General features: G+C 45.5%; 1 protein-coding gene across 3 annotated transcripts in view; it reads right to left on the bottom strand.

Annotated features, from left to right (window-relative positions):
* The window catches only part of CACNG2 (calcium voltage-gated channel auxiliary subunit gamma 2), a 56,636-nt gene that overhangs the window by 3,421 nt on the left and 25,660 nt on the right, over window positions 1–27,555 (bottom strand). For 2 of the 3 annotated variants that reach the window (XM_085227060.1, XM_003202225.3), the window contains one exon: window positions 424–507. In XM_085227060.1, coding sequence (XP_085083186.1) covers window positions 424–507 — 84 coding nt within the window. Of the gene's footprint in view, window positions 1–423 lie in introns of all 3 variants that reach the window. The other variant, XM_085227049.1, reaches the window with a different exon arrangement.

The raw sequence follows: 27,555 nt of genomic DNA, 5'->3' as shown, positions 1-27,555 counted from the left end.
CAGGATTTGGCTGTAGAATCAGCTGCAACTATGAAGAATGGCCCCTGCAGCCCTCCTTTGTCCCCACACATCCTGCCCACTGGAGAGGGGCTCAGCAACTGCTATTGTCACGTGCCAAACTCTGATGCATTTGGGTTAGAAGACTCTGGGTTTATATCACAATGAATTGCTGCTAATAAGAAATGCCATTGGTTGTCATGACACGACCTGTCTCAATGGCAGGTCCCAGGGAGGTGAGACTGCTGCCAGATGCAAAGACTCAGTGGATCTGGGGGGCCCCTGCCCACCTCTCACAGCCGTCCCTCCCTCTGCCCCCTGAGCTCCACAGGATCCAGGATCTACACTGCACTGTTTTCAGAGAGCAAAAGGCACCCGATGACAGCACCTATGAGCAGTTTCAGGGAAAAGAGCCTGTGGACTTACGGAGGAAATATTCTGCTGTATCGGCTTCATAATCTGCATCCTCAGGGAAGTGATCGATTTGCTTACACAGACCTTTAAAATTCCCTAGGGAACAAGAGAAAAAAAGAACAAATGAGACACCAGCAACCTCCTTGAAGGAGCAACTGCCCTCTGTGTTGCTCCTTACTCCCTCCCTTCCTCTCTCCCAGGCAGCATGCACACTCACATGGGGACCATTAGCTGCTCTCCTCACATGCTCACACACCCATCTCCCTCTTCTTTGCACAGGTACACGGGCCAGATACAGACTGATGTCTACTTGGCCCAGTATCCCTTGCTCTGGGATTTGGCAGCACTGGAGGTTTTGGCCATGCGTGGACAAGAGGTCTGTCCCACCTCTGTAGGAGGTGGAACTGGAGTCACAGATGGCAAAACTCATGGGTTAGCATCCCTTCTGTTGGCATCAACTGAAGCAACTTCAGGTCTTTGCATAGTTACAGAGAGTCCAATTCTCCCCTTGAATTTCACCTGGCATAGCCTCGGTGAATTCCAGTGGTGTTGCGTACAGAGGGCTGATTGTATTTGTGCAGAGAAGTGTTTGTTTTCCTCTGCTGTGAATTTGCTATACCTATTCATTTCACTGGCGGGATATGTTCCATTGTTCCGCTGTTGTATGAGAAGAACAAAAGCTCCTAATCTACTTGCTTCGTATGACTGCTTGCTTTGTGTGCCTTTAGCAGGCCTCCTCTTACGTCTGCTCACAGATTAAGCCTGCAAGAAGTTCAGCATGAGTGTTGGGGTGCAGCCCTGCAGCCAAGGACCCCATGTGCTGGAGGAACCAAATCTTCTGCTGTGGTTGAGAATCTGGGCCACCCACACATTCACCAGGCTGGTGAAAATCCCCCATACAGGTGCTTCTACCAGCCTCTCATCTTTAGCCACGGGGCACCCTCTTTCACGCACTCTATGACCAGCAAACCCATCTCACCAGAAGGCCAGAGAGATCTTCACAGTCCATCATCATCTGAGATTTCTACCAGTCTCTTCTTTTCAACGTTTGTGTCACTCTCCTCTTGAAATCAGCAATACCACAGCAGATTGGTAATCTTTGAGCATAGTCATCATCATGGCCATTGTTTGACTGGACATTGATTGCATATTGAGGCACCTGGTTGTTCATGTTGGTACAGGGCTCTTTGGGAAGGAGGACCACAGTACCCAAGTGGGTGCATGGCTAGGCATGGCAGTCCCAGGGGGCCCCCTAGCTGTAGATCAGCCATCAGTGTTTCAAACTGACTGAGCCCTCAGCAGGGGACTTTACAACCTGAATGCTGAGAATGACAAGTTTTGTTGCAACCTGAGAAACCTGCTCTGCCATCCTTGCCCAGCCATGGTACCAGCTGGGTGTGCAGGGCAGGGGATTTTGAAGCTACCACAACTATAGATGTTGCCTCCAGGAAGGGTTGTTTGTGAGGAACCTAGAGCTCTTCCAGGCTAACTCTTGCCAGACTGAGACCTCAGGCACCATGTCAGGTTCCTGAGTCATGTCTCGGAAGATTAGTTCCAGATGATTTCCAGTGATCTCTCAGGTATTTGGGAATATGTAGAAACACAGATGATTCTCTCTGGGTTTTTCTCCAGGCAAAGCCTTGCTGGGACAAGCTTTGGGAGATTGCACAGACTGAAGTTTCTCTGGGTCAGCCCCTATTCTTGGCTCTTCTGGGTCCTGTCAGTTTTTGCCTGGTACTTGTGAGATACCTATCACCCTTTGCTGTTAGTTCAAGGAGCTTCCAAGAAGAGGCTAGTCACAGTGGAGTGTGTGTAAAAGGTAAGCACTAGGAGGAGAAAGTAGGAACAAAGCCTCTCCATGTATCTCTGAAGTGTTATTCCCACATCTAACCCATGGGTTTTAAGTTATTAATCATCCTTCCACAATGCAGTTACCTTAAGTGTCTGCTTCTCAGCCATGGCTCTCCTGGAGGGAAAGATCCACAGCCAAGCAAATTTCCCCACTACACTCTCACCTGCTACTTGCCCACACAGTACGAGGCAAGTGGACAGGCAGGCTCTTTGAAAACCTGCTCCCAGTGCTGGATGTTCAAAGTGTGCTGCTGCTGATGCTCATCAGGGTGTTTGGCCATTGGGCTGTCCAACCCTGCTTGCTTAAAATGCTGTGGCACTGAGGAGCTGCTTTTCACCCTGGGACAATGTGCTGCTCTGGTTTGGTCCTGGTTCAGTCCCATTGGTGTTGATGAGGGCAGCGTGGGCAGCGCTGGTCCCATTGAGTTGCTGCTATCTGTGATACCAGCATGGAGCTGTGGCCCCAGAAGACAGATGCTTGCCTGTGCTGCCACGGCTTCTCCTCCAATGCCTCCTAGCTCATCTGGGCAATGGATGGAGAAAGGATGCAGAATTTAGGTCATTAACGTGGTGACTGGGAATAGGAGAGAACAAGATTCAATTTCTATTCTGCCACAGGCATGCTGCTGAAACCATTTCTTATCTCTACCTTGGAGACCCACCCCATGAGATGGGGGGACAGCACTGCTCTGCCTTGCACTCCTCCAGAAGGCACAGGGTGGCTGCACGGCTGTCACAGGCTGTGTGTGTTCTCAGGGCAGATGCGACGGCTGAGAAATCAGCTCAATGTGGAGAAGTCGCCTCTCATGCCAAGGCAGCTTGGCAATCCTATCCTGGACATCTGTGGCCTGCTGGGATGGTGGGACAGCCTCCCCGGCTCCTGTGCCAGTGGAAGCCCCTCAGCCACTTGTCGGGAGGGTTTAGAAAAGCTCATCAGTGTTTCAGAGGTCTGACAGAAGGCCTTTCTCCCATTCCGCACATGTCGTTTGCAAAGCCAGGGAAGGAAGAACCATGTTCCACACCACAGTTAGTACCTCTGAATGCCTGTGCATGAGCACATCTCTATTTTGGAGGATGTGCAGAACTCTGGGACCCCTTTAAGGAGAGAGGAATGATGTATCCTCATTCATACTCATGTCCTTTTGCCCTTCCCATTCTTCCTGATGAACTATTTCATGCTGTGAACCCCAAACAGGTGTTGAGCACTGTGACTTTGCAAGCCCACGAGAAACTCAAGCTACGCATTTCCACCCTCTCACTGCAGCTCTTCCAGCTTCCAGTTCTCCCCTCCAGATCCTCCTCCCATTTCTCAGTCTCATTCTCTTCAGCCACCTCCTTCCACCCAATATGTTGCTGTGGGACTCCTGGGGCAGCCTGATTTTGGATGTGCAGAGCAGCAGGGGAAGAGCTCTGACTTGTCTCAGGGCCAAAAGGGTGTGAATGCCCAGGTCCATGGAAAACACCCCTAATTCTGGCCCTCAGCCTTCTGACACCGTGGCAATATTCCAGAGCATCCTCCAAGATGCTGCTGGGTGTCCTTCAGTCAGACCCCCAGCGTTTACCTGCCCAAGCTTTGGAAAGCTTGGGAGCAGAGGCAGAACTTTGCACTCTTGACACATTCAGCGCCAAGAGGGACTGAACGTCTAAAACGCATAAACATCAGCACTGACTGAGTACTTGGTCTCAGAGAGACCTCCTGCAAGGCGGCCAGCCATCGTTTGGGTACATGCTGTCTATGCAGGGCAGCTGGCAGCTGCCGGCTCTGCTGCAGCGCGAGCCGGACCAAGTTACCCCTGATGGGAACCTGGCTCAGTGCTGTTGATGGCACGGTTTATTTTTGTGCTGCTTTGTGCAGCCCTGACTTTTTCAGAAGTCTCGCCTGCCTGCGGAGTGCAATCCGTTGGCAAATAGTAAGTTCCGAAGAATACAAAGCTGCTCCCTTCCCACAGGGAGAAGGGAATGCTTTTAGATGGTCAGCACTGTACATCTGAAAACTGGGAGCCAGAGGGAGAGACATCCAAAAGGAGAGAGGCAGACAAAGAGGGAAGAGAACAGAAAGACCTGTTTTTCCCAGAATGATTTGTGGTATTTCCATTTACGGAAAAAAGCAATCCGCTGAAAGCTTTCCTTTAGCCTCCCTCTCTAATTTAGCAGAGGTTTTGGCATGGTGGCTTCTGGAGAAATAAATAAAGGTGGCTGGATATAGCTGTTGTCTCTAAAAGCTCAGAATGATGGCTCAGTGTTAGCCAAGGATTCAGCACCTCCACACATTTCCTGTATCGTTTTAGCAAGTCACTTAACCCCACTCTTCTGTCACAGACAGAGCAAATAACGGTATTTCCCTGCCTTGGGGAAACAGCCTGAGGATATCTGTATTAGAAACATGAAGGAGATCAGACACTGGAGCTGTTTGGGCCAGATATTTCTCTTCACTTTTCAGTTCAAACATAACGTGCTCCTCCTTGATGTGACCTTCTCTCAGATGAACACGAAGGCTGTGCCCACGTGAAAGACCTCCCAAATCCACACTTGTGATTCCTCCCTTAGAAGTAATTGTCATTGCAGATTAAATTGATATTTACTATTTGTCCATGAAAGAAATGAGGAAAACGGCACAGGAAAGGCAGGAGGGAGGACACAGAGCTCGAACATTTCTTTCTGCTCCAAGATTCTATTTCTGAGATTATTCTCTTCGGAACCAGGTGGCGAAGCTCAGAACTTGGAGGACAAATTCCAGTGCTGTATGGCAAACTGCTGGTATGTGAGCTTTACAAGTATTGCCAAAGGATTTGCAAGCCAGGAGAGAAAGTTTGCCATCACTGTCCCAAAACGGTGCTGTGACACCAGTGGGGTAGGAAATGGAGTCTGCAGGGCTTAGCGTGGGGAAATACTGGAGATCCTCTGGGAAGTAAGGGCCATCAGAAACCTCATCACCTTCTCATGTAAATGCAGCGTGCCTGCTTTGATGTGGCCTTCCCCAGCATAAACGTGCAGCAGTGCATATGTTAAACAAAAAACCAACAAAACCCTAGCAACATAACCAGTATGCTGCATACATAATTCTCTCCCTGGGGAGAGGATAAAAGAACAAACCACATGTGACTGATATCAAGCCCCATCACTTAATGTGCCACTGGAAATCATTCAGATATTGTGGGCAAAGAAAACTGTAAAAGGACTGATGCAAAATAGAAATTGATCTTACAGTTATTAAAGAATATCCCCCCTGCCTACGAGGGAGAACCATTATATCAGCTCTCCTCACCTTATCATTAATAATCGTGTTTATTACAGCTGCTGCTAAGGATCAGATAATAAAGAGGTTTTTCTGCAGTATAATGGTACAAACTCTGCCTTACAGTGCCTTGAGGAGCCTGAAGGAAGGGCTATATCGCACTGCATTAGCCATGACCAACACTGCAGCAGTTAGCAGCCTGACAGGAGCAATTCTGGGGGGATGACTCGGGTTGGGAGGCAGTTCATAGATGGAAATAGAAGCACTGACACAGGTGGGCAGGGGAGGAAAAAGTGAGACACCAGCACCAGAGACGAAAGGGTGAGCAGAGCCAGGTTCCCATCATGGCCTCATGGTGCTGAGTCTCCTCCTGGGCACCAGGCCTCCCTGCCTCCTCTTCCCACTCCACGGCCTCTGTGGAGAGCGGTGCAACAGAAGCAAAACCTATACTTAAGAATATCCAAATATCCAAAGATTTCCATTTATAAGCACCTTCTTGTTATAGGCTTGTAATTCTCAAGAGCGCTCATGCCACTGCTTGGAATTTCCCCTGCTTTGTCACAGCAGAGAGGGGGATTGGCTGAGGAACTGGGCAAAGGCTCTGGAAGGCGTTTTGGTGCAGAGACAAATCCAGCACGTTTGAGCTTTATAAGCTAAAGCATTGCGGGTGGCTGGTTTTCAGGCACTGCTAGACATCTGTCCAAGTTACAAATTAAAAAACCTAACACAGCAATAATAAAAGTCATTCAAAAAATCCTTCTCTTTTTTTTGCATACGTTCAGTACAAGCATTTCCCCTGGTAATCAATTGCCTCTATTTTCTAGACGTTGCCAGAATCAAACCTGAGCTGAATTTCTTCTAAAAACAGTAATAAGCAGAAAAAACGTTGTAGGCTTAGCTAAAGCTATGGGTAAGCTCACTCCTCCTAATGTTGTATTTCTTGCATTTCCCAGCTGGAATTGAAAACAGTTTTACATCTACATATACAGCAATTGCATGTTGTGATTTCATGTAGACACATCAATGAAGGCATTTGAGTTTCTCTTGCTGTTGTTTTCCTTTGTGGTTTGATGGACGTGTAAAGCACTGACAGCGTCTCTGATTCCTCAACAAATTGTTTAGGAACTAATTCTGCAGAGACTGGTGCACAAAACCTTGTGAACTTCCACGTGTACAAGACCTGCCACTGGGTCTTCAAGGTATGTCAGCTGAGCTGGTAGAAGTTACTGCCTTTTCCATTTAAGAAGAGGCAAAACAGGTCTGCATATGAGCTGAGAACCAGAAAAGGGATTGAGAAAAGGGTTTTTAAGTATCTGAGCTTGGATGTTGCAGTGCCGTGTTGGGATTTAACCTCCCAGAGCACAACTGCAGCACCAGTGCTGCCAGGTGAAAGGTGGAAGAATGAAAGCAGAGGATGGTCAGGGCATAGAGAGAAGTCCTGACGAAACAGAAAGGGCAAATGAAAGAAATTGAGATATTCGGGAAGAAAAAAAAAAAGAAACACAGCCAAACTCAAACTGGCAATTTGTAGCAAGAACATTTGTGTGTGTATGGAAAATGAGTCAAATGTGACACTACAACTGTGAGCCGAGTGACAGGAAGGGTGATGCAATTATCTGCAGTGAGAGAGAAATGATGTGCATAAGGTGTGGGAGGAGAGGAGCTGCTCCACCGCTACCACAGGCAATCCCAAGCTGCGGCGGCACATCCAGATGTCAGGGGAAGGGAGATACTAATAGAAGCCTGGGGGGAAAGGAGTGGATGGGATGGAGGGAGTGTTTAAGAGCTGTGGCTTCTTTTTTTTTTTTTTTTTTTTTTTCCCCCTTGTTATGGCAGCAATATTGCAACTAGGACAGTTTTTACATACAGGGATACAACATCAAACTCTCAGTAAGCAGAATGTGTAAACATCATCCCAGCTGATGGGGACGTAGGCACTGAACAGCCTCCAACCTGAACTGAAAGCACACAGCTCAGCTCAGCCTGGTCCTCCCCAGAAGCACACAGAGGAAATCCTTGCGGCAGAAGATTTATGGTTCACCTCGTCTGCTGGGGTTGCATTTTCTCCCCGGACAAAGCTACGGTGCTGATCTGTGTGTATACATTGGAGGACAGGGCCAGGTTTGCCCCGGAAGGTCATGTTTTGGGTGGGTGGTGAGATCATAACTCTAGGGGTGATTGGAAGTCACGGCACACAGATACCAACACTCACAATTGCAGTGCCATGGTCAGAAGGCTTTGTGACCACCATTTCATTAGTCATTTTTAAATTATGAAGGAGGAGAAAAGGCAACTCAAATTTTTCACCTCCAACCCTACGCTGCATTTATCTCTGACATATCCTGCTGGATCTATAGGGAGAGGCTGTCCTCGGCTGAACTGGTGCAAACCCAGTGTGACCCTGAGCTGCTCCTTCAGCAGATATGGTCACAACTGAGTGAGGAATTAGGCTCAGCTGGCAATTAGCTTATGAAGTATGTGGTGCGCTTTAGGGTCCTTCAGGATGCAAAGTGCTAGATAAAAATTAGTTATTAATAATAAAAACATCCGAGTACCCCAGGGAAATAATCCAGAGAGTGGAGAAAGCCAAGGACAACAGCAGCTTTTGCTCCATCCTCCACATCCTCTGCCCTTTTGGCACTGCTGCCCCTCTGTAAGCCCCTCCAGGGCTTGGTAAGATCCCATCCCGTGTGCTCAGCAATTGATATCTATAGTGAAAACTAGGAGATCAGCCACAGTCGCAAGACTTGGGGTGATTGGCTTTGCTGGGCATGCAAACCCTCTTTTGGCTAGGAGGCAAGTACGGAGATGGTTTTAGGCAAGAAAGCAGAGCAAGGGCAGGGCTGGCTTTCCTCCAGCATATCTGACACTGGGGGAACCCAGAGTCCTTCACGCAAGGCTGAGGAATGTCCCCCAGTGCGGGGCTGTCGCACGTGAGCGCAGCTGCCATTATGCGCTTACTGAGCTTACCCAGGCTGCGCCCAGACAGGGAGCATCTCTAATCCCTTTAAGATAAAGTGCACTGGGGATTTTGCTGTTCCTTCAGGAAGCTAATGCCCCCAAAGCAATAAAGAAACCAGGGGGAGAATGGGGCAGATGTGATGCACAGCAACCCCATTCTTGCCAGCAGCTGGGGACAAAGCTATTGATCTCCAATGGCTGAAGAGGGAACCTCCCACCCCGGCAATGTCCCCTTGCTGGGAATAGCCCTCATTGCAGCCCTTTCCCCAGTCAAAAAAGTGCTAGCAAGCATAGCTTACACCATGTGGAGCTGAATGAGGTATTACACCAAAGCATGGCATTCAGCTGTGCCACAGCTCCCGACATCACCAGGTGAGTGAGTGCTGCTCTGACTAGGTGATCCTAATCTACATCAAACACCAGATGTCGGAGGAGGTATTGCACAGATTTAATTTCAGGTCCCTTCGTTATGCAGCTAGAGAAAACAAATGCCAACCCTCACCAGCAGTGTTAGCTTTCGGAGGCTGCTATTAGAACGTTAATAATTTTATTATTATTATTTCTCCTGAGTTGCAGATACCCTGGTGCTTTACAAGGAGACAAAGTGCCTTGGCCCTCTCCTGAAGTGCCTGTAACAAAAGTTAGACTTAAGCACAGCACTGGGGTTATTTAACAAGCAAACAGTGCCAGCAGGGTGTTTGGAAGAGGGAGGTTTATAGCAGCACACGATCATGAGACATTTATGGGTGTGCATGCGCCTGTATCCTGTTAAGTTTATGCTTGCTTTTAAAATGAAATCCACGGAGGGCAGAAGTGTGCCAGATTTAGGGATGATGCCTGCAAGAAAGGTGAGTGGAGGCCAGAGAGGGGAGGATGATTTGGAAAGGAGCAAGCAGATGGGAGGCTGTGAAGGATGAGCGTTAAAGCCCCTGTGGCACGACTAGAGCAGGTAGGGCTGCTCAGCCATCAGAACCCCTTTGAAGCTTGACTGCAAGCTGTGCTGCTGCACCAATATTTTTTCATTCATTGAACACACTAATTCATTACGAAAGAGTCTGGATCTACTGCTAGGGCTAATCTCTGAAGCATTTTCCACTTTGCTACACGTAACACTGCTCTTGCGTCCTGGGGAGGAGGCTATTCATAACAGGATAAAATTTACTCACAGTACCAGACTGGGGAATATCATTTCTAACATGACCTGGTCCCGTTACACTCAGTTAGAAACCTGAAGGGCCGTTTCAGGGTTTTGAATCATGTCTGAGCCAGCTATCATAGAATACTATCATAGAACACTTCATGTGGCTGGGATCAGATTCTCTGGAGATGTACCCATCAGAGCTTCTTGCCCCAAACTGCACCTCTCTGTCTGCCCCATATGTTGGGTAAGGTAGGTCTTGGATCTGAAGCTTGCTATGAAACCTGCAAAATCAGAGTTTGTCTCCTGGAGGCTGCCAAAACCTCCTCCAGGCTTGCCCATTTTCCCCTGGAAAAATTCTCAGTTCTTTCTAGAAACACTGAGCTGAAATTCCAGCCCCTTCCCCACTTTCTAATTGACTGCTGCACTGACAGCAGTATGAGAAGCAACAGAGCCTTAAAATGCTGTGCTGCACCTCAGATCTTACCCTCGTGATCTTATCTTTGTGCTGGAGCTGCCTGTCAGGACGTGTGCCAAGATCAAAGAACTGCAGCGTTTCAGCCTCACTTTGTGTTTGCCTTTCCATGAGTAAACCCTTTTTTATTTTTTTCCTTGTGCTACAGCTGCAGCAGAAAGCCTTTCTCTCTAGCAGGTGGTCAGGGTTTTTCAGAGGAAATTTCTTTGAGGGTTACAGAGACTGTGACTTGATCACCTGAATTCCAGATGAATGAGGTGAATGCCTGAACTGTCAGCTTACTGACATTTTCAGTACATCAAACTCATGGTTTTGGTCTAGAAAAATCTTTCTTGTTGTTGTTGTTGTTGTTGTTGTTGTCCCACCTAGTCTCCCTCTTTCCTCTATGAATCTCTCTCTGGCCCAAACTGTCTTTCCTGGAACACTTCTAGTGAATATCAGAATGAGATGTGGCCAAACTAAGACCTAACCATGCAAATACTTCTCTATGGCCAGCCTCTGAGTTTCTGCTGCAATGTGCTTGCTGATGTGGAACAAAGCGGAGGGGGTTAATACATCACAGCAAGAATGCTTGGCTTTGCCCAGCCACCAGGATTCTGTAACAACCCTGGTGCTTGGAGATTCCCCAGCAGGGAGGGGAGAAGATAGAGCATTTCTTGACTAGCTGGAAGCCCTGTGTACAGAATACCTGTGGAGACTGGCAGAGCAGCGTGCAAGCTGGGACTGGATGCTTTCCAAGCATCAGAACAAAACTGAGTCTCTCGGTGAAGGATGCTAAATTTTGACAACGGGAAAGGAGCAGATAGACAAAGGGTGAGTGGGAGGGGAAAGCCTTTCCCTGCTAATGCTGTCTACTTGTACCATGAAGCGTTATGTATTTCCAAATGCCTTCATGTGTACATGGCACTTTACTGGCAGCTACAAAGGCAGACTTTTGCCCTAGAGTTTCATTATACAAAGACCCTGACCTTTGGGGCACCAGCTCAACTCTTCCAAAAGGGGCTCCCAGCACTCAGGCCTTTGGGCTGCATCCACGAAGCCTGGATCCTGCTACTTGTAAGACCAATGGGAAATCACTGGGAACGTGATTAGGTCTGAGATGTGCAGGCTGGAATGAGGAAGCATCTGAGAAATGTCACAAGCTAAACCACTGCATGTTCATGTCTTGTTTGCTCCTGGCTTTAGCTGGGTATCTCTGAATCATTCCTCATTCTGAAGATGCAATGTAGTAAACAAAGTTAATAGTCAGAAGGGGAAACGCTTGCCAAGGACACAGGAGATTTGGAAGTCATTAGCAAAGGAAGACCAGCTGCACTGAATGAGCCCTGAGGGTGGGTGGCAGGGAAGTGGCCAAGGCTGGGCTTGAGAGGGGGAAAGAGGAGCAGAGCTATGGCTTTAGGGATGTGAAGCGGCTGAGGAGTGGGAGATGTGGGTCAGCACAGGGTAGAGTAGGGGACAAAAGAAACCGAGCCCCATCAGAGCCACGTGAGGCCCTGGAAATGAAGTGAGGAGCTGAACTTTGATGTCGAAGGAGGCTGGGAGTCAACACAGAGATTCAAGCAGAGAGAGTGACACAAGTGGAACAGCAGGTAAGGAAAAGATAATGCTGCTGTGCACTAGACTTTCAGTGTGAGTTTTAAGCCTACCCTACAGTCCTGCTGGGCCTCTACGTCTCCCAGAATTGAGTGGGTTTGTGTTTTCGTGATCTACTCTGAATAACTGCAGCACTGCCTCTGGGTTGCTCCTGCCTAATCAATCACCCACACGTCGGGAGCGATAATTCCCAGGAGGAGGCGGTCACAGGGAAAGCGCTGTCTGCATGCGATGGGATGAGGCCGTGGGTGCACTGTGGGGCTGAACATCTCCTATCCTGGCCCACGGGTGTTGGGCACTACAGAGAGGAAGGCAGTGCGGTTGCCTTCATTCTCAAGAGCTCTCCATTTCCACATTCTACAGGGTTCTGGGGAGATCAGTGCTGCTCTCTCTGCTGTTTATTGCAGTTTCTCTGGATCATGTCCAACTAAGAGTGCTCCCCGCAGGACAGAACTGACAGCATAAACAAGAAACCTCCCCATCCCTGTGGATCCCCTACAGGAGAATCTCCATCTCCCACCTTCTGTTCAGGGTAACATCTGGGACAGAAGGAGCAGAAATCTCACAGCAGCCCCTGAACAACAGTTTCTTTTCCCGAGATGTGTGGAAAACAAGAGCTAAAGGACGTGCACCATGGAAGATGGAAAGAGGATAGAATTCACCTCCACGTGGCAGCCAGGGACAGGATGTGCCAGACCTGGGTAACCAGGTTTTAGGTTTAAGCTCAGTTAGATCATTGTGAGAGCAAGGACAGCATCTGGACCACTAGGCTGTGAAATGTGATGGATTCAGTTTCTGAAACTCTAAGTGGATCCTCCTCTATTTATTTTTTTTAAACAGCTTAGCACTCCTTCACTCCTGAGACAGCATCCTGCATGTGAATTTCTTTTTTCTTACCTTCTACAATGCTTCAGATTTCTTACAGTCTTTGTTTTATTATTCTATGGTACTCTATTTACTTCTCCTTCCTCCCCATGCAGTTTCTCTCCTTCAGCTTCCTGACCTCTGAGACTCTGCTTAATGAACCCAACTTTTCCATCCCTTCCCATTGCTGCCTTCCTGGGTTTGCACCACTTCTCTGTTGTCTCTTCATCTCAGGATCACACTGAACTTTTGATTGCCTTCAAACATTCTGCCTGCATGCCTACTAATGTTCCTTTGCTGTATAACAACAGTATAATCCTTTCCTCTCAGTCTATTATGGCAATACCTGCAGAAATGCATAATCTCCATTTCTGTCCAACACTGGCTGCATTAAAGAGCAGAAAAAATATCCATCACTTCAAGATCTTATTCAAGATACTTTGTCCAGTCTCTGATTTTCAATCATTTGGCTTATACCTTTGGGAACGACAGCATGAACCCCTTCTCCGTGTCCTGCAGGAGACTTAGGGCAGTTCATTATGCGTAGTACTGCTCCTATGCCTCCTTCATTTCTCTAGCTGCCATTAGCCCTTTCTCCTCATTTCTAAGACTCTGCTGTTCTTCCCAGAACACCCATGTTGTTCTCACTTAGTCTTTTTCCAGACATGTACAATATACTTTTTTTTGTCTTTTAGTCACAGATTGCCCTGGTTTAGCTCACCTAGACTTAAAATCTCTCTTTCCAGAACCTTTCTCATGGCTCTCCTCCTACTCTCTTTGTGGCCATGGAAGCATCTGACATAATTCATTCACTCAAGAAAACAACCACCTCTCTTGACCCTGTTACCACTCATCATTTAGGCCTATCTCCTTACTCCGTCTTTTTACTTTACTTCTGATTCCAGTAATTCCTTAGCTTCTGGTGAACTGCTCAACTCTTTGAAAATAAGCCATTATCTGCTGTGCTCCCAGGCTCCTGCACTGACATCGTCTTTCCATTTAACAAGCACCCAGATCCTTCTTATTCTTCATAGACTGCTTAAGAGAGTCACTCCCTCTTATCTCTCCCACATGACTGTCCTCAGTCACTTTCACTGTGGGTTCATGCAGACCGTAGTGCAGAAATCTAATGATCTCCTTGCTGCTAATGATGCCTGGACCCATCTCTTTTTCACCTTGTGGCAGCTTTGTGAAATGGTTTCCCGCTCCATTCCTCTCAGGGTATTTATAGGGATGAGGGTACTCTGGTTTCTTAGCAGCTACTCAACTTTCAAGCACTTCTTCAAACAGAGATGCCTCTTCTGTTCTGGGATTCCTTCTCCAGGAATAAATGATCTTTTATGTATTTTTCTAATAAAAATGATTATCGTACTTAACATCCATTCTGGTTTACATCTGTAGAGCTCAGAAGTATTTGGAAAAATCAGTAAGCATCATTTTCTCCATTGTAGAAATGGAAAAGCTGAGTCACAGAGATATTAGGGCCAATATTTTCATGTGTTCATTCATTTTATGCATCTCAATTTCTGGGAATCCTGTCTGAAATAACCTAATTGCTTTGCTGTTGGACTTGAAAGGGAGCAGTAGGTCTTCAGCACCTTTGAACAATACCAAATAGAGCAGGAAGTGCAAAATATCTGAGATGAGCACTCAGAAATGAGCAGCTATGAAAATGCAGTTGTATACTACCTGATCATGACCACACAGAACTCATTTACTTCTGGCATCAGAGCCAGAGGCTCCATGCAGGAGAATATTGCTGCTTCATGGTCTTCTTCTGCCTTAAGTGGTGGAGAGGCGGTGATATTGCAAAGCAGCTAGGTATTCTAGAAGTTTCAAGATAAATCTGCTGTTTGTGTTGTGACATATCCAGACCTCCTCAGTTGTTTTTATATGTGCTCTGAGGAAGGGAGAAAACCCTGCCCTAGAAGATGTAGCACTGTAGCAGCTGGGCTTGCTGTCAAAATTATGAAAACATTGGTTCAGAATTCTTCTTCTCATACAGCAAAGTCTTCACCCTGGATTTTCTCTATTTTAGGTGAATGAACTAATTACTTGGCTCTTTTGATTGCCTCTTCCCTTTCTCTCCTAACTAGTGATCCCATCTTAGATCTAAGCAACCTTTTCCGCTGAGACTAGAAAGTATGTTCCAGCAGAGAGCCAGCTTCAACAGACTGACTTCACAGATGAAAAATGTGTTTCAGAAGAAAATTCCTGTGAGCTCTACCAGTCACTTTTATGTCAATAATGCTCAAATACACATATCTTTTATATCTTCACTGGCTCTTCCCTGCTTACCTGCAGTACTGTTTGCATAAGAAAGCATCTGGATTTGTACCTGCTTTTCTCAGTTAACTACCTCACAGCTGGAATAGGTCCTCTTAATCTAAAATGCCTCAGAAAATTCATCTTTCTGTCCTATCCCTCTTTGAGATCTAATCTGTGTGTGCTAGGCATAACTTGGGCCTTATTTTTGTTCAGGGAAGCTCTGGGTGCACCATGTCTGGAGGCAGTCAAGGACAAGTTGGGTGAGGCCCTGGGCAGCCTGAGCTGGTGAGACTTTGAGGTCCCTTCCAATCCAAACCATTATATGATTCTACGTTTATTCTGAATTTTCAACTCATTTTCCCAACCTACTTATGTCCCAATTGCAGATCTACCAGTCCCCATGTCTACAGTACAGTCTGACCTTTGCAGCTTTCTTGCTCCACACTTTTCCAAATTGTGTGCACAAGAAGACAACAGTATTGCATCTTTGCCTGCTCATCTCAGACTCTTTGTTTCTCATGCATTTTGAGGCAAATTTTCAAATTCCTCTCCTTTGTTTCCAAAAGTGATTTGCTCCCGTCTGTGCCATTACTCACATTTCTCTGCCAGTGCCAATTTCCTCAGGGTCCCACACAGCTTCAGCTGTTGACCTATCTTTTTCAATTCTGCTTTTTTGGCCTGGACTCTCTCTCTTCTCTCTCTTCTCTCTCTGTCTTGATTTCAATTGATCTCAGATTTGCTTCCAATTGTTTTTTAAAACTTCATTCTTGTATTTTTCCACTGTGAAACAGGACAACCTACATTCTTCCAGCACAGAACAAATGTTACAAAAGATAGGATTTAAAAGCAGTGTAAAAGTACGATTCTGTGCCTGATCAGTAGAAAATCTTTCTCTTTTTTGAAGAGCCTGGGAGATGTTCAGTCCCACAAAACAATTAATCCTTACTCCCATCTGTTTTTAAATCTTTTTTGGAGGAAAGTCATAATTTCCCCTAATTTGTTTGTTGATTGACGTTTTTTGACAACACAAGGTCACTTCAACCTCTGATTTGTTTGCTAAACTGTTTCTGCCAGCATTCCTTTAAGTATATGAGATGTAAAATTTAGAGTTTTTTTTTTTTTTTTTTTTTTTTGACTGGGCACATATTCTGAATGACTTTTAATCCATGCAATCAACTGGAAATGGAAAATGTTTTACTTTCCATTGCTTCTTCCCCCCAAAAAAGAAACTGCTCCCCAAAAAAAGCAATTTGGAAACAATTATCATTGTGTGTAAATTCTCAGTTTCCAACAAACAAGCATTTCCGTAACAATTTGATAGTGGCTTTAACTCATTAATAGCAAATACTGTTTCACTGTAGTTTCCACATCTGCTTTTTACAAAAGCGTTCACTTAAATGTTGCTGTTTGGGTGAAAATCCATGCCAGTAAATATGTTGCTGGAACACTCACAGAAGGCAGATTCAAATGGAGTGGGAACACAATCGAAGCGAATTTGTTTAACGTAAATTGAACGATCACACAGAAATGTTTAACGTGCTGTTTACTAAAATCCATCTCCTCACGTGTCTGATGGTCACCACATAATTTTTGCAAAGTAAGACACCAGATCCTGACAGTCCCATTGGATGGTGGGAGTTAACCAGCAGCGGGAGACGCAGCACACCGAGATTTCATTAGGAGAATAGCCTTAGAGGCTACTCCAAAATTCAGGTCACATACACTGTGCAGTCCAAATGTATGCATGCGCTCAGTCCCACTTTGACTGCAGCTGCAGAATCCCTCCTTGATGAAATAAGCCATTTAACAAAGAAAATGTGACTGGGGAATCAATACTTAAGGATAATGATAGGTAGAGGGTATGAATTGCTACCTTCTCCTGGCAGAAATATATCAGCTTTCTCAATTACTGGTCTACCCAGCTACATTTCTTTCCTTGGCTGCTCTAGGAATGCTTTTGCTGTGGCTCAGGGCAGCCTTGCAGGTGCTATTATGAGCACCACATCGCTATCTGGCTTATTGGGTAGTAAGGGACAGATGTAGGGGAGTCTGGCGTTGGTAGAGATAGCTGAAGTTGTGTGAGTTATGTGCCGGCAGGATGGAGAAAATGACATATTACAGCAGCTCACACTGCCTCCAATTCGCTTAGCTCAAGCTGTGAATGCAGCCAAATGTATACGATTTGCCGGAATTTTTATTACTTATAAGCTCCCATCTTCTCCATCCCAGCCAGCCAAACCACTCTCGTGGCTCATTGGACAAACGGCTCCTGAGTGGGGAAGTCCTGGAGCTCATTCCCAGATGTTGCATGCAGCGAAATGGCTGCAGTGCAGTCATGGCTGCGGGTAAATCAAGGTAGTAAAGGAGCCGGCATTGCAAACATCTGATGAACCATTTAGAAGAGAACTGACAGAGCCGACAGTGCTACCGCATCCAGCTCTGGATCAATCGTGCTCCTGCACACCATTACATGCCTAACGTATAGATTATAAGCTAGCTATAAAACCGATAAGCAGCCCTTGAAAACACTTGCATTTCAGACCCAACAAAACGCCAACTGCTCATCTACCATATGCAGTGCTGTGACGCTGTGCTACAGGGTGTACTAGTGAAAATAAGCACGCAGATTGGGGGCTGTTTGCAAAGCCATTTGACTGGGTTCCTCTGGCTGTGTAGCTCTGAGCAGGGAGTGGAGAAGCCATCTCCAACACAGCCTCCGCTCCCAGCTGGACACTGTGCTCTGGGATGTGGGATTCATGGAATCATAGAATCATGGAATCATAGAGTGGATTCGGTTGGAAGGGATCTTAAAGGTCATTGAGCCCCAACACTTGCTGTGGGCAGGGCTGCTTCCCCCCAGCTCAGGCTATCCAGAGCCCCATCCAACCTGGCCTTGAACCTCCATGGATGGGGCACCCACGGCTCCTGGGCAACCTGTGCCAGTGTCTCACCACTCTCTAAGTAAAGAATTTCCTCCTGAGATCTAACGAAAATTTGGGAAGGTTTCTCTGGCTGTGGGTTTGCTTCGATTGAACTTGACCCAGAGTGGGCCTTTTTCTGTGTTTATCTAACACGTATCACAGCAGGGGATACTGCTTTCTGAAATGCTTACTGTTTCTAATTACAACCCAGGGTTTTCCAGATCCGTGGCATTGGCTGACAGACTGTCACGTGGTCTCAGATTGCTTTTTACTGTGTTTTTGTCCTCCCATTTGTCCATTGGGCCATTGAACTATTGAGCAGTCCTGGTTGACACAGTTTTCAGCCCTGGGACTTACAGCAGCAGATCCTCAGTGCATAGGAACTATGAGCCCTTATCACATTCAGGGAAAAAAAACAGTAGAGTTTTTTGAAATAGCTATGTATGTTGGTGTTGCTATTAAACCTTTCCTGACCAGTTTGCACTGCATTACAAAACTACTAAACCTTCTGTGCTGTTGGTCAATTTCCTGCATAAAGTGCCAAACAAATGCAATTTCACAAGGATATTTTTCTTCTTGTCTCTCCTGCCATCAGCAGCTCATTGCCTCCTGGTGCAGAAATCCAAATCCAGCAGCACCCAAGCTAATCAAAGAGAGCTGCACTGGGTTCAGACACTTGGTCCCAGGGCTCTGACGATGACCCTGATGGTTGGAAATGTCTCCAGGCTCACTTTGAAAGACATAAATTGCTGCAATATACACAACTCATGTAAGAGGTGACTCACAAAGAGGAGTCTACTCACGGCCAGAGAAAAGGAGAGTCTCACGTGCATCTGACTGCAAGGGATTAGAAATAAACTGTGTGAGATTTCACCTTCTGGTCCAGAGATGTACAAGAGATGTTTCCATGGATTCACAACCTCTGGTGTCCACCCATGAACTCTCAAGGGTCTTGGCAGTGAAGATCACAAAGACTGCATTTTTCAATCTCCAGCCTCTCTCTGCCTTTTTTGGAACATTTCCTTGATCTTCTGTGTGAAACCTCAGGAAGTCAGTTCTGTACCATTAGACATGACAAGACTCTGTCTTGATGTGTATCTGTTTCTCTATACTTTTGTGCATCACTCAGGAGAAGTCATACAGTATGCCTTTTTTGGCTTTCTTACAAGAATCTGGCCCAGCAAGTCTTGGAACATATATTGGTTTAAGATCTAAGATGGGCTGTTTTCAGTCTTGGATCAGTACATAAGGGGGGCTGCTAGAGTAAGGAGCAGGGATAAGTTTCAAAGATGTGGTGCACAAACCAACAAAATAAGTATTAATTTTTAAACAGCCATATGCCTCTGGAAGTTTGAGAATCACTGTTCTTTAGTGACATACAGCATTTGTTTGAAGTTCTACTGGGATATGATATCAAACCTGACTCTCGCTATATAAAGTCCAAAGCAAACTGGCCTGGCCTCATAACTGACCCTGCTCTGAGGTCCTGATTAGGGACTTTGTGAGGTCTCTTTCCACCAAAAGGCTTCAACCATCCTATAACTCAAACTTGACTAACACAGCTGTCTGACTGCCTTTTCTTTCCCAACATCAAGTTCCCTGTGATTGGAAGGTGTCTATAAGCAATCACAACCAGAGGTGAAAGTCAGTGTTATATCATCGCAAAGCCTGGAAACCCAGTACTAAAATACATACACAGCATGATAATGGCCGGACTATAAATACCTACAGAGAAACTGTAAAATTTCATCCTGTCATGGGATCCAGCTGCCGAACTTGGGCTATAACTAGAACTTGCAAGGAGAAAAGGAATGAGATTTAAAACCATGCATAGGGAAAAACAGGCTTTCCCAGACTAGCTGCATATTGACAGACATCTGCGGGGCATCATATATTAAAGAAAAAGAAGCATGCATACGAGTCTAAACAGAAGGAAGGGTTGAGTGCTTCAGCAGATTCACTCCATTGGCTGGTCATGATGATAAGGCTTATCATAACTGATAAGCCCTTGAGTTCATTTGAGATGGAAATCCAGGCTTAAGATTTATAATGCATTATTATTTCCAACTTAATAGTGAAACCAAATGAGAGAAAATGACTGAAACTGAACTCCAATTCAGGCCACAGGTGACTTTTTTGACTTGGGATGAACATGGGCCCACCACATGTAAGAAGTGCTATCCACAAAGCAGGAAAAAGGGATTCCTGAAATCATAGAATCATAGAATCACAGAATGGTTTGGTTTGGAAGGGATCTTAAAGATCCAACCACCTGCCATGGGCAGGACTGCCACCTGTCAGGTCAGGCTGCCCAGGGTCCCATCCAACCTGCCCTTGAGCACTTCAAGGGATGGGCCACCCACAAATCCTGATGAAGCAGTGCCAGCAGTCAAAATGCAATGCATTTCTTTGGAAAACAAAAACTCATCTTGTAGTTCACAAGAAATTGCAGCAAATATCCAAATCCCACTGATTCTTAAAACCAGCAGTAAGTCCTAACTATTTTCCTCTTCAGCCGTGGGCACGGAGTTTCCTCAGAGGCTTGCCAGGTCACTTCTAGACATGCACTTGCTGTACAAAAAAGAATGGGGGTTATTATCTTTGTTCCCTCTCCAGTGGGGTTTGCACAAATTTATTCAATTACTGCAGTGATGAGACTGGTACAGGCAATGGGGTCATGACTGCAGTTGTCTTGGACCTTCGAGGGTCTCTGGGGAATTGTAGCCCTCTTCTCTAGGAATGCAGCTGCACACTTTCAACCTGCATTTATCTGACAAAGCAGCACGTCTGGAATCGAAGTTCTGCACAACAGGATTCTTCATAATGGACTTGACAAATCTGGGGCAGTACAGAGAAAATCTCCTTGCAAGGGAACAGGTTCAGGTGCACTGACACGGATTTTCACTCTTCAGCAGATGGAGGGCTATTTGGAGGAGCAACACTGGAGATGGCGTTATTGCCAAGACCTGCACCCTGGGGTTGAGGGGAAGGGAACTGTTAAATGGTAAAGTTATGCTGTTAAGAAACTCTCAGATAACTCCAAATCCATTCCTCCACTCCAGCAGAAGGAATCAATGACCTTGAGCAGATATTTCTATTATGGGGTTAGAGAACTTAAATTAAAAAATTGTTGTCCTTGAGGAATGTGTGCAGGGAGAGTTATGAGAGATGTCTGAAGTAAGAATCTAAGATGAAGCAAGAAGTGTACAGCTATCCAAGCAGATGGAAAGTAATAGTGCTGACTGGCCCAACATTCATTTGTATGTGGATGGTGTAGTCTGGGGATGAGCTGCCAGGGATGACTGAGCATGTTCTGTCCCTGAGGATTTCTGTATGGGATCTTCAGTCTGGGATCTCCCTGTGAGCTCAGTGAAGTGTACACCAGTTCCAGACTGTGTTGCTATGCTCCATAACCTGTGGAAGATTAGCAGTGTAAGAACAGTCTCACAACTTTCATTCCTCTGCACTGAAGGAAATGTCCCAGGGAGGAGCAAAGTTCCATAGCAGTCATAAAGGAAAAAAGCTAAGATGTGCACATCAGCTTCTGATGAATGGCAGAAGGAGAGGGATGAACAGGCTTTTCCTGTGGTATGCTCCATCCTGCCAGCAGGCTTTGGACTGCTGAAGTACTGCTGTAGTACTGCTAACTCATTGTGGTAGTCTGCTTGCTAACTCCCCATGGATATAGGGGAGGAGCGAGGGCTCATTTGGGAAAAGGCAAAAAGAGAGGCAGTATGGAAAAGATGTTGGACGGCAACCCAAGGGCAATCAGATGTAGTCATGATGCTTTGGCTGAGATATATACTGAATAATACTTCCGAGTTGCCCGTAAAGTCAAGTACCTGGCAGAGGATGCCTCTGTCTGCTAGCTCAGCATTTGTGTGCTATGGTGAGAATACCACAGAGACTCAGTCCATTTTCCTCATTGAAATGATCAACTCAAATAAAGTGAATTAACTTGATTTCCACCTCACCCTGCCTAAATCACCCTCCTTTGAAGTTCTCCTTCCTCATTCATGCTATGTCTGTGCCCTATATATAAAATCCATTGTATCTCAAGGGCAGCTGGAGTAGAAACCACAGAAGGGACACAGAGGCCTTTTATCCTAAACAGACTTACACAGAAAATTAATCCCGTTTTGGGACACTGTAGCAGCTTTCAGATTAGAGAATCAGAAGAAGGTAGCATGGCTGGACTGCTGACTGTACCTCTGCTAGCTGCCCTTGAAAGGGACTGATTCAGGGAACTTTGTTCACCCACAATAAAATGCTCAGTGAGTGAAAGGAAGGTGCAAAACCTTGTTCTGATGCTACGTAAGCATATCATGTAACTTAAACTGAGGGATCAGTTCAACTCTGTAACTGTGAGCAGGCATAACCATAGTGGAGTAAAATTGCTGTAAGGAGTAAGAATGGATTTAGGGACTGACTTTTCTGTCATATCTCTCAGGGAGAAAATCTTAACAAAAGCCATCAGTATTAATGAAAGCCAATTGGAACTTGATAGGAATTATTTTGCTATTTTGTCAGCGTTGGTTGGAACACAGGGATTTAGGAAGATTTCGTTTGTAGAAGCATATGTAGGAACATTGTGCTCTCTCCTCTGGGCTGTGAGATGCACAAACCTTTGGGAATTCGTATTTCTCTCAGGATCTGATTTGTGTTCAGCTTTTCAGTCTTTTATGGGAGACCAAGAAACCCACTTCACTGGTATTCAATAACTGGATGAGAGGGCAAGAGCAGAGATACAAGTTCTACCTGCGTGATCTGAGAGACCCAGAAGAACGGAAGGGAAATTTGGATTGCCAGCTCTAAACACTGCAATTCTTCTAAAAATCACCCCATGAGCTAGAAGAGGAGAACCAGGAGGGATAAACACAGGAATTTTCACACTGGGTTAAGCTGCCATGTTGCCAGGCTGCAAAGGATGGTCTTCTTAAACAATTAAATAGATCATATCAGAGGAACAGAAAACAAGAAGGTGGGCTCTGTTGCCCACCGCTTGCTTCTGTTGTGCTGAGGCATCAGATTTGCACATCTTGCTAGCAGCTGTCCATATCCACAGGTCTGCCAGGCTCAGGGGAGGCTCTATGGAGCAGTAATTCAGTTGTGTGTCATAATGGTGTGAGGGTCCAGGGACTGAGTGTGCAAGGAACATGGTAAGCAGGCACCAGCTCAGTGTGTAGGACTGAAATTTCCTAGTTGTATTTGCTGGTATTACACGTGGCTCTGACCAGAGATATTTGTTCCTTCTTCTTGGTAGCACACAAACGTTTCCTCCCATGTAAAAAGAAGGAGAAGGAAGAGCTCAGCTGCAGGGGAAAACAGAGAAATCACAGAGCAAGGGAGGGAGCAGTGGAGGAAGGAGCAGGTGTAGCATACGTCCTGCAAAGTCCATCTGTTCCTCATTAACCAGATGTCCCCCACCCACCTCCTGAAGTGCCATTGACTGTACATTGTCAGGACAAGAAGGGGATAACAATGCCACCATGGCGCAGACATTCATACACCAACAGGAGTCCTGCCATGCAGCCATCCTTCCCTCTACTGCCCTTCCAGATTGGATGCCAAGTCCCTCTTTTCCTAATCAGCTTTTAAACAGTTACATCCTCATAACACTTCTTGCATTATAATTGCCATGTGTTTCATTCTGCTCCGAAAATGGCAAGTTATTTCAGCCCTGCTTATCAGAATCTGATCTTACTTCCTGTAAATGTGTCACCACTTCCTGAAGTATTTAAGCAGGGGAGAGTGAATCCTTGATCTAAAAAGTGTTTTTTGGTTGCCAAACTTCATCATTTTAAGAGTCAGCGAGTCCTTGGATTCACACCTGTATCCAAAGAACAGCAAATAGATTTATGGACAATTCAACCTACTAAAGATTATTCAGAAATGCAGGAGGAGCCATAAATTACTTTGTCTATGTTGTTAGCCAAGGATCATTTATAATAAGAGCCCATCGAACCATCTTTACTCCAAGGGTGATCTGTGCGTTGGTCTGTGTGTGGGCATGTCAACGTAGGAAGATTTTGTCTCACCCTAAGCTTTATTCACTGCCTGCTTATGGGAATTCTTCCCTCACCTCCATGTTCCTGATGAAACTAAAGCTCTCTGTCCTCTAAATCATACCCCATCACGGCTCATAAATTGCACTGTGCAATTGGAGCATCTGCTGAGCTGCAGCTGCAGATAATGTGATGCTTCCACCTATTTTCCTTCCACCTACAAAACCACGCAGGTTTTGCTGCACTCTGAGTCCCTGACATAAGGAAGACGACCTGCATCCTCATCTTCTCTTGATGGTCCGAGCTCCTGCTCAAGGAACTTGAATAGGTGGAGGAGATCCAGGTCAGCAGGCATCCTCCAGAACCAGATGTCCAAGTCTCTCGCTTAGGCAAAGTCTCTACCTCATTCAAAGTCACTGTACCCACTGAGCTTTCAGTGCTACTGGATTAGTACTAGGTCTTCCCTGGATGTCAGTTTGGAATGTCAACTCAAGTTGTTCTGGGACCTCTGTATGAGTTGAGTGTCTCCTTGATGTTATGGTGTTGTCACATAGCTGTTGCTGAGGGAATAGTTTCAGTGTGGATGTGTACTTATTATTAGACGGGGGAGATCGTGAAGCTCTTCACATATCTCTGGTCCTAGAATCCTTGTGGGTCATGACTGAAATGCAATAGAAGGATGACGGGATTGCTGAGGCCTCTGCATGTTATGAAAAGCTGAACAAGGACACATAGGGACAGAAAGGATTAAAGAAAGATTTGGATGAGGAACAAAAGAGCAAACTTCATCAAGAGGCAGGAGAGAGTAGATGGCAGAGAGGGGAGTGAATGTTCTCTGAAAGAAAAAGCTAAATTTAGTGGAGGGAATAACCATGTTCAGAAAAGACAAATTATGAGCTGGCAACCTGAAGGTAGGGGATCCCCCACAGAGTCAAAGAGAGAGGGAACTGTGCATAGGGCATTGTGTTTGTTGTTTTCTCATGATCTGTATTTTCCAAGCAGTGCTGGGTTCAGATGTTATGAGCAAAGTTCATCTTTATTGTACATTTTTTACATCAAGCAGTGCCTGATGAAATAAAGTGTAAGCCAGAAGGCTCGTGCCTCATGACAGCTTTCTGTGAGAGGCTGCATTTAAGCTACCTGGGGAAGTTGTATGAACCTTCAGGGAGAGGCAACTGCAGCAGGAAGTCAAGCTCCTGGGAGGGGATAGTCAATAAAGGTTCTGTGCCCCTTAACCATCCCTGGAGAAACCCAGTCAGGTGCAGTGCTTGTCTCTCTTTATGCTCCACAGGCTTAAAGCACACTGGAAAATCAGCAGCTGGATTCTGGGGTAGCAATCTGAAGCATGTCCAACGAGTGGCTCTCAGCCAGATTTGTGACAATCTGATCTGTCAAATTCAGAAAATCCCTTTTTAGTTCTACAGTTGACATTGGAAAAAATCTGGGAACATGCTTGGGAACTTAAGAGCTGAAGGCACCTGCTGAACAGGAATGAGAAGGAAAAAAGAAGGCAGGTGATAAAAAGAAACAAACGATACTGAGATGGTTCCTTGTGCTGTTGCATGGTAGAAAACAAGCAATAGGAAGTGCCAAAACTGTCTCTGCCCGCATCATGTAGCATACATGAGTTTGTATTGCTGTGGCAAGTTAATGTGGATGCACAGCCATGGCTTACCTGTGTGGTAGAAGAACACACCAAAAAATTTCTCCAGGTGGCTTCCAACTCAAATGGACAGCCCCAGGAGGAAGCTGGTATCCAGCAAAATGTGAAAAGGCATACCTACAATGACTGCTGTTGCTATTAAACACGATCTGTTGCAGATGTACACAAGAACTCAGTATTGGATCCTGCTTACATCACAAAGGCTAAATGAGATAATCTGCTGCTTAGCCTCACATGCATTATTGCAGAACAGAAGAATCAGTGGTTTATGCTCACTTGTACCAGCTATGGATTTGACCCAGGATGCCAACAGAGGCCTTACTTCCCTGAGAGTCTCACTGCTCAAGACATCGACAGCATGGATTTTCTTTGTCTTTTTTTCCTTTGTTTTATTTTATTTATTTTTTCTTCTTCTGACTTGAAGCATTGTAGAGTTGTTTTTTAACAAATCCTTTTCTAGGTACCAAGTACGCCTGCAACTGCAGTAAGAACAATACCCTGGTGTTCTCCCTTTCCACTTGGTTCTAAGAATCTCTGAGTATCAAAGGGACTTTGCTTTTGAGAGAAAAAAAGATAATAATGAATGACTTAAAATAGCTCTGCTGAGGAAAATATGAGTTTGATTTCAGTTGCTGAGGGAATAAGATTTTTCCTGGCTCACTCTCTGACTCCAGTGGAAGACTAGCTAGATCTGATGCAGTTCCTGCAGAGACCTCCCATGTGCAAAGAATCCAGGCAAGAAGTGCTGTAGAGCTTGAATTCGTTCTAATACATTACTGATTGCATCCGTGACATTTCCATAGTTGTTTAGAGATCATCTATGTATTTCACACTTGGAAAACAAGCCACGTCCTTCTGTGTTGTGATAGGCAGTGGGGCCAAGTAAACAGAGCTCTGGAAAGATGGTGGAGGAATAATCTGGATATGGACCTAAATTTCAGTAAAAAAGTGAGTTCAGTTCTGCCACAGTCTTTTTATATTTGACAAACCATTTAGCCTTCCTGGGTCCCAAATTTTCCATATATTTATTATGGGCATGGAAGCATTTCCTTGTGCTCCAGGGACACTAGGAGCTGGGATACATCAAGGAATGAGAAATAATGCACTATCGGAATGACTTCAGTTGCCCTGAGCAGAGAACAGCAATGTTACGCAGAGAAAGTACAAAACTGAAACCTCACCAGAAGCATTGTTTTTGCCAATGGAAAATGGGACATTTCCTGCAGTAAATCATCTGCTAGTCCTTGTTTTTCTGACCAGTGATGGCACCAGAAGGCTGGGAATGTCATCCTGATTGGTACCAGTAAAAATTTCATACCATAATCTGCCACTGTCTATTCTGGAGATGCCACATGTCACGGAAAGTAAATCTACTTTGAGAGGCTTAAAAATATTAGTGAAACTATTGTTGTGTTCCTTCTCTGTGAAAGCAATCATCAATTTCTACTAAATTAGCCACAGAGACCATGGGATGCCATAGTATTCTTAAAAAAAAATGACCCTCAAATAGTCCTTCCATGCATAAAAATATCAACATTTTAGATTCCTGTCATCTAAAGTGAATTCTTTAGAGGAGCTGAGTATTTCTAGCTTTCTCAATGGTATCTGAGACAGTGCAGACAGTGTGGCAGCTAAAGGTGGCTTTGTGCTGCCTTTGTATTTTTCTGACCATTAGACCAGAAAAGATTGGCTTAGTCTCTGATGCAAGTTACAGTCACCTCAAGGCTGTTCTAATATATACCTGACCAAACCATAATTCAAAGCAAGTTATCACTGAAGAGGGGGACTCCTGGAAGAGACGTACTGTTGTCAGTAATCTTTTTCTGTTGATCCCATCCCCTAGATGAAGGGAAGTTTGTGCATTTGTTGGCTACGTGGAGATTTCTCTGTATCAGGGTGATCTCCAAGCAGCCACTAAAACCAGCAATGTGCAGTCATGTTAGTAGAGGGCAGGATCCCTTTCTGACTCTACGGAGTTGGATACCAATATAATCAACTGGAATAACATGATGTTTTCTCTTCTGAAAAAGAGGTCACTGGTTCAAGACTAGATCTTGCCTGTTTTGGGCCTTGGGCAGGTGGTGTTTTGGAGGGGACAAAACACAGAAATCAAAGCAGCTGTTTAAAGTAAGAAATGAAACAAATGTGCATTTTCCAGGGAAGAGGAACT

Source organism: Meleagris gallopavo, chromosome 1 (assembly GCF_905368555.1).
Source record: "Meleagris gallopavo chromosome 1, MGAL_WU_HG_1.1, whole genome shotgun sequence".
NCBI classification, from domain to species: domain Eukaryota; kingdom Metazoa; phylum Chordata; class Aves; order Galliformes; family Phasianidae; genus Meleagris; species Meleagris gallopavo.
This window is presented reverse-complemented; position numbering and strand designations above follow the sequence as displayed.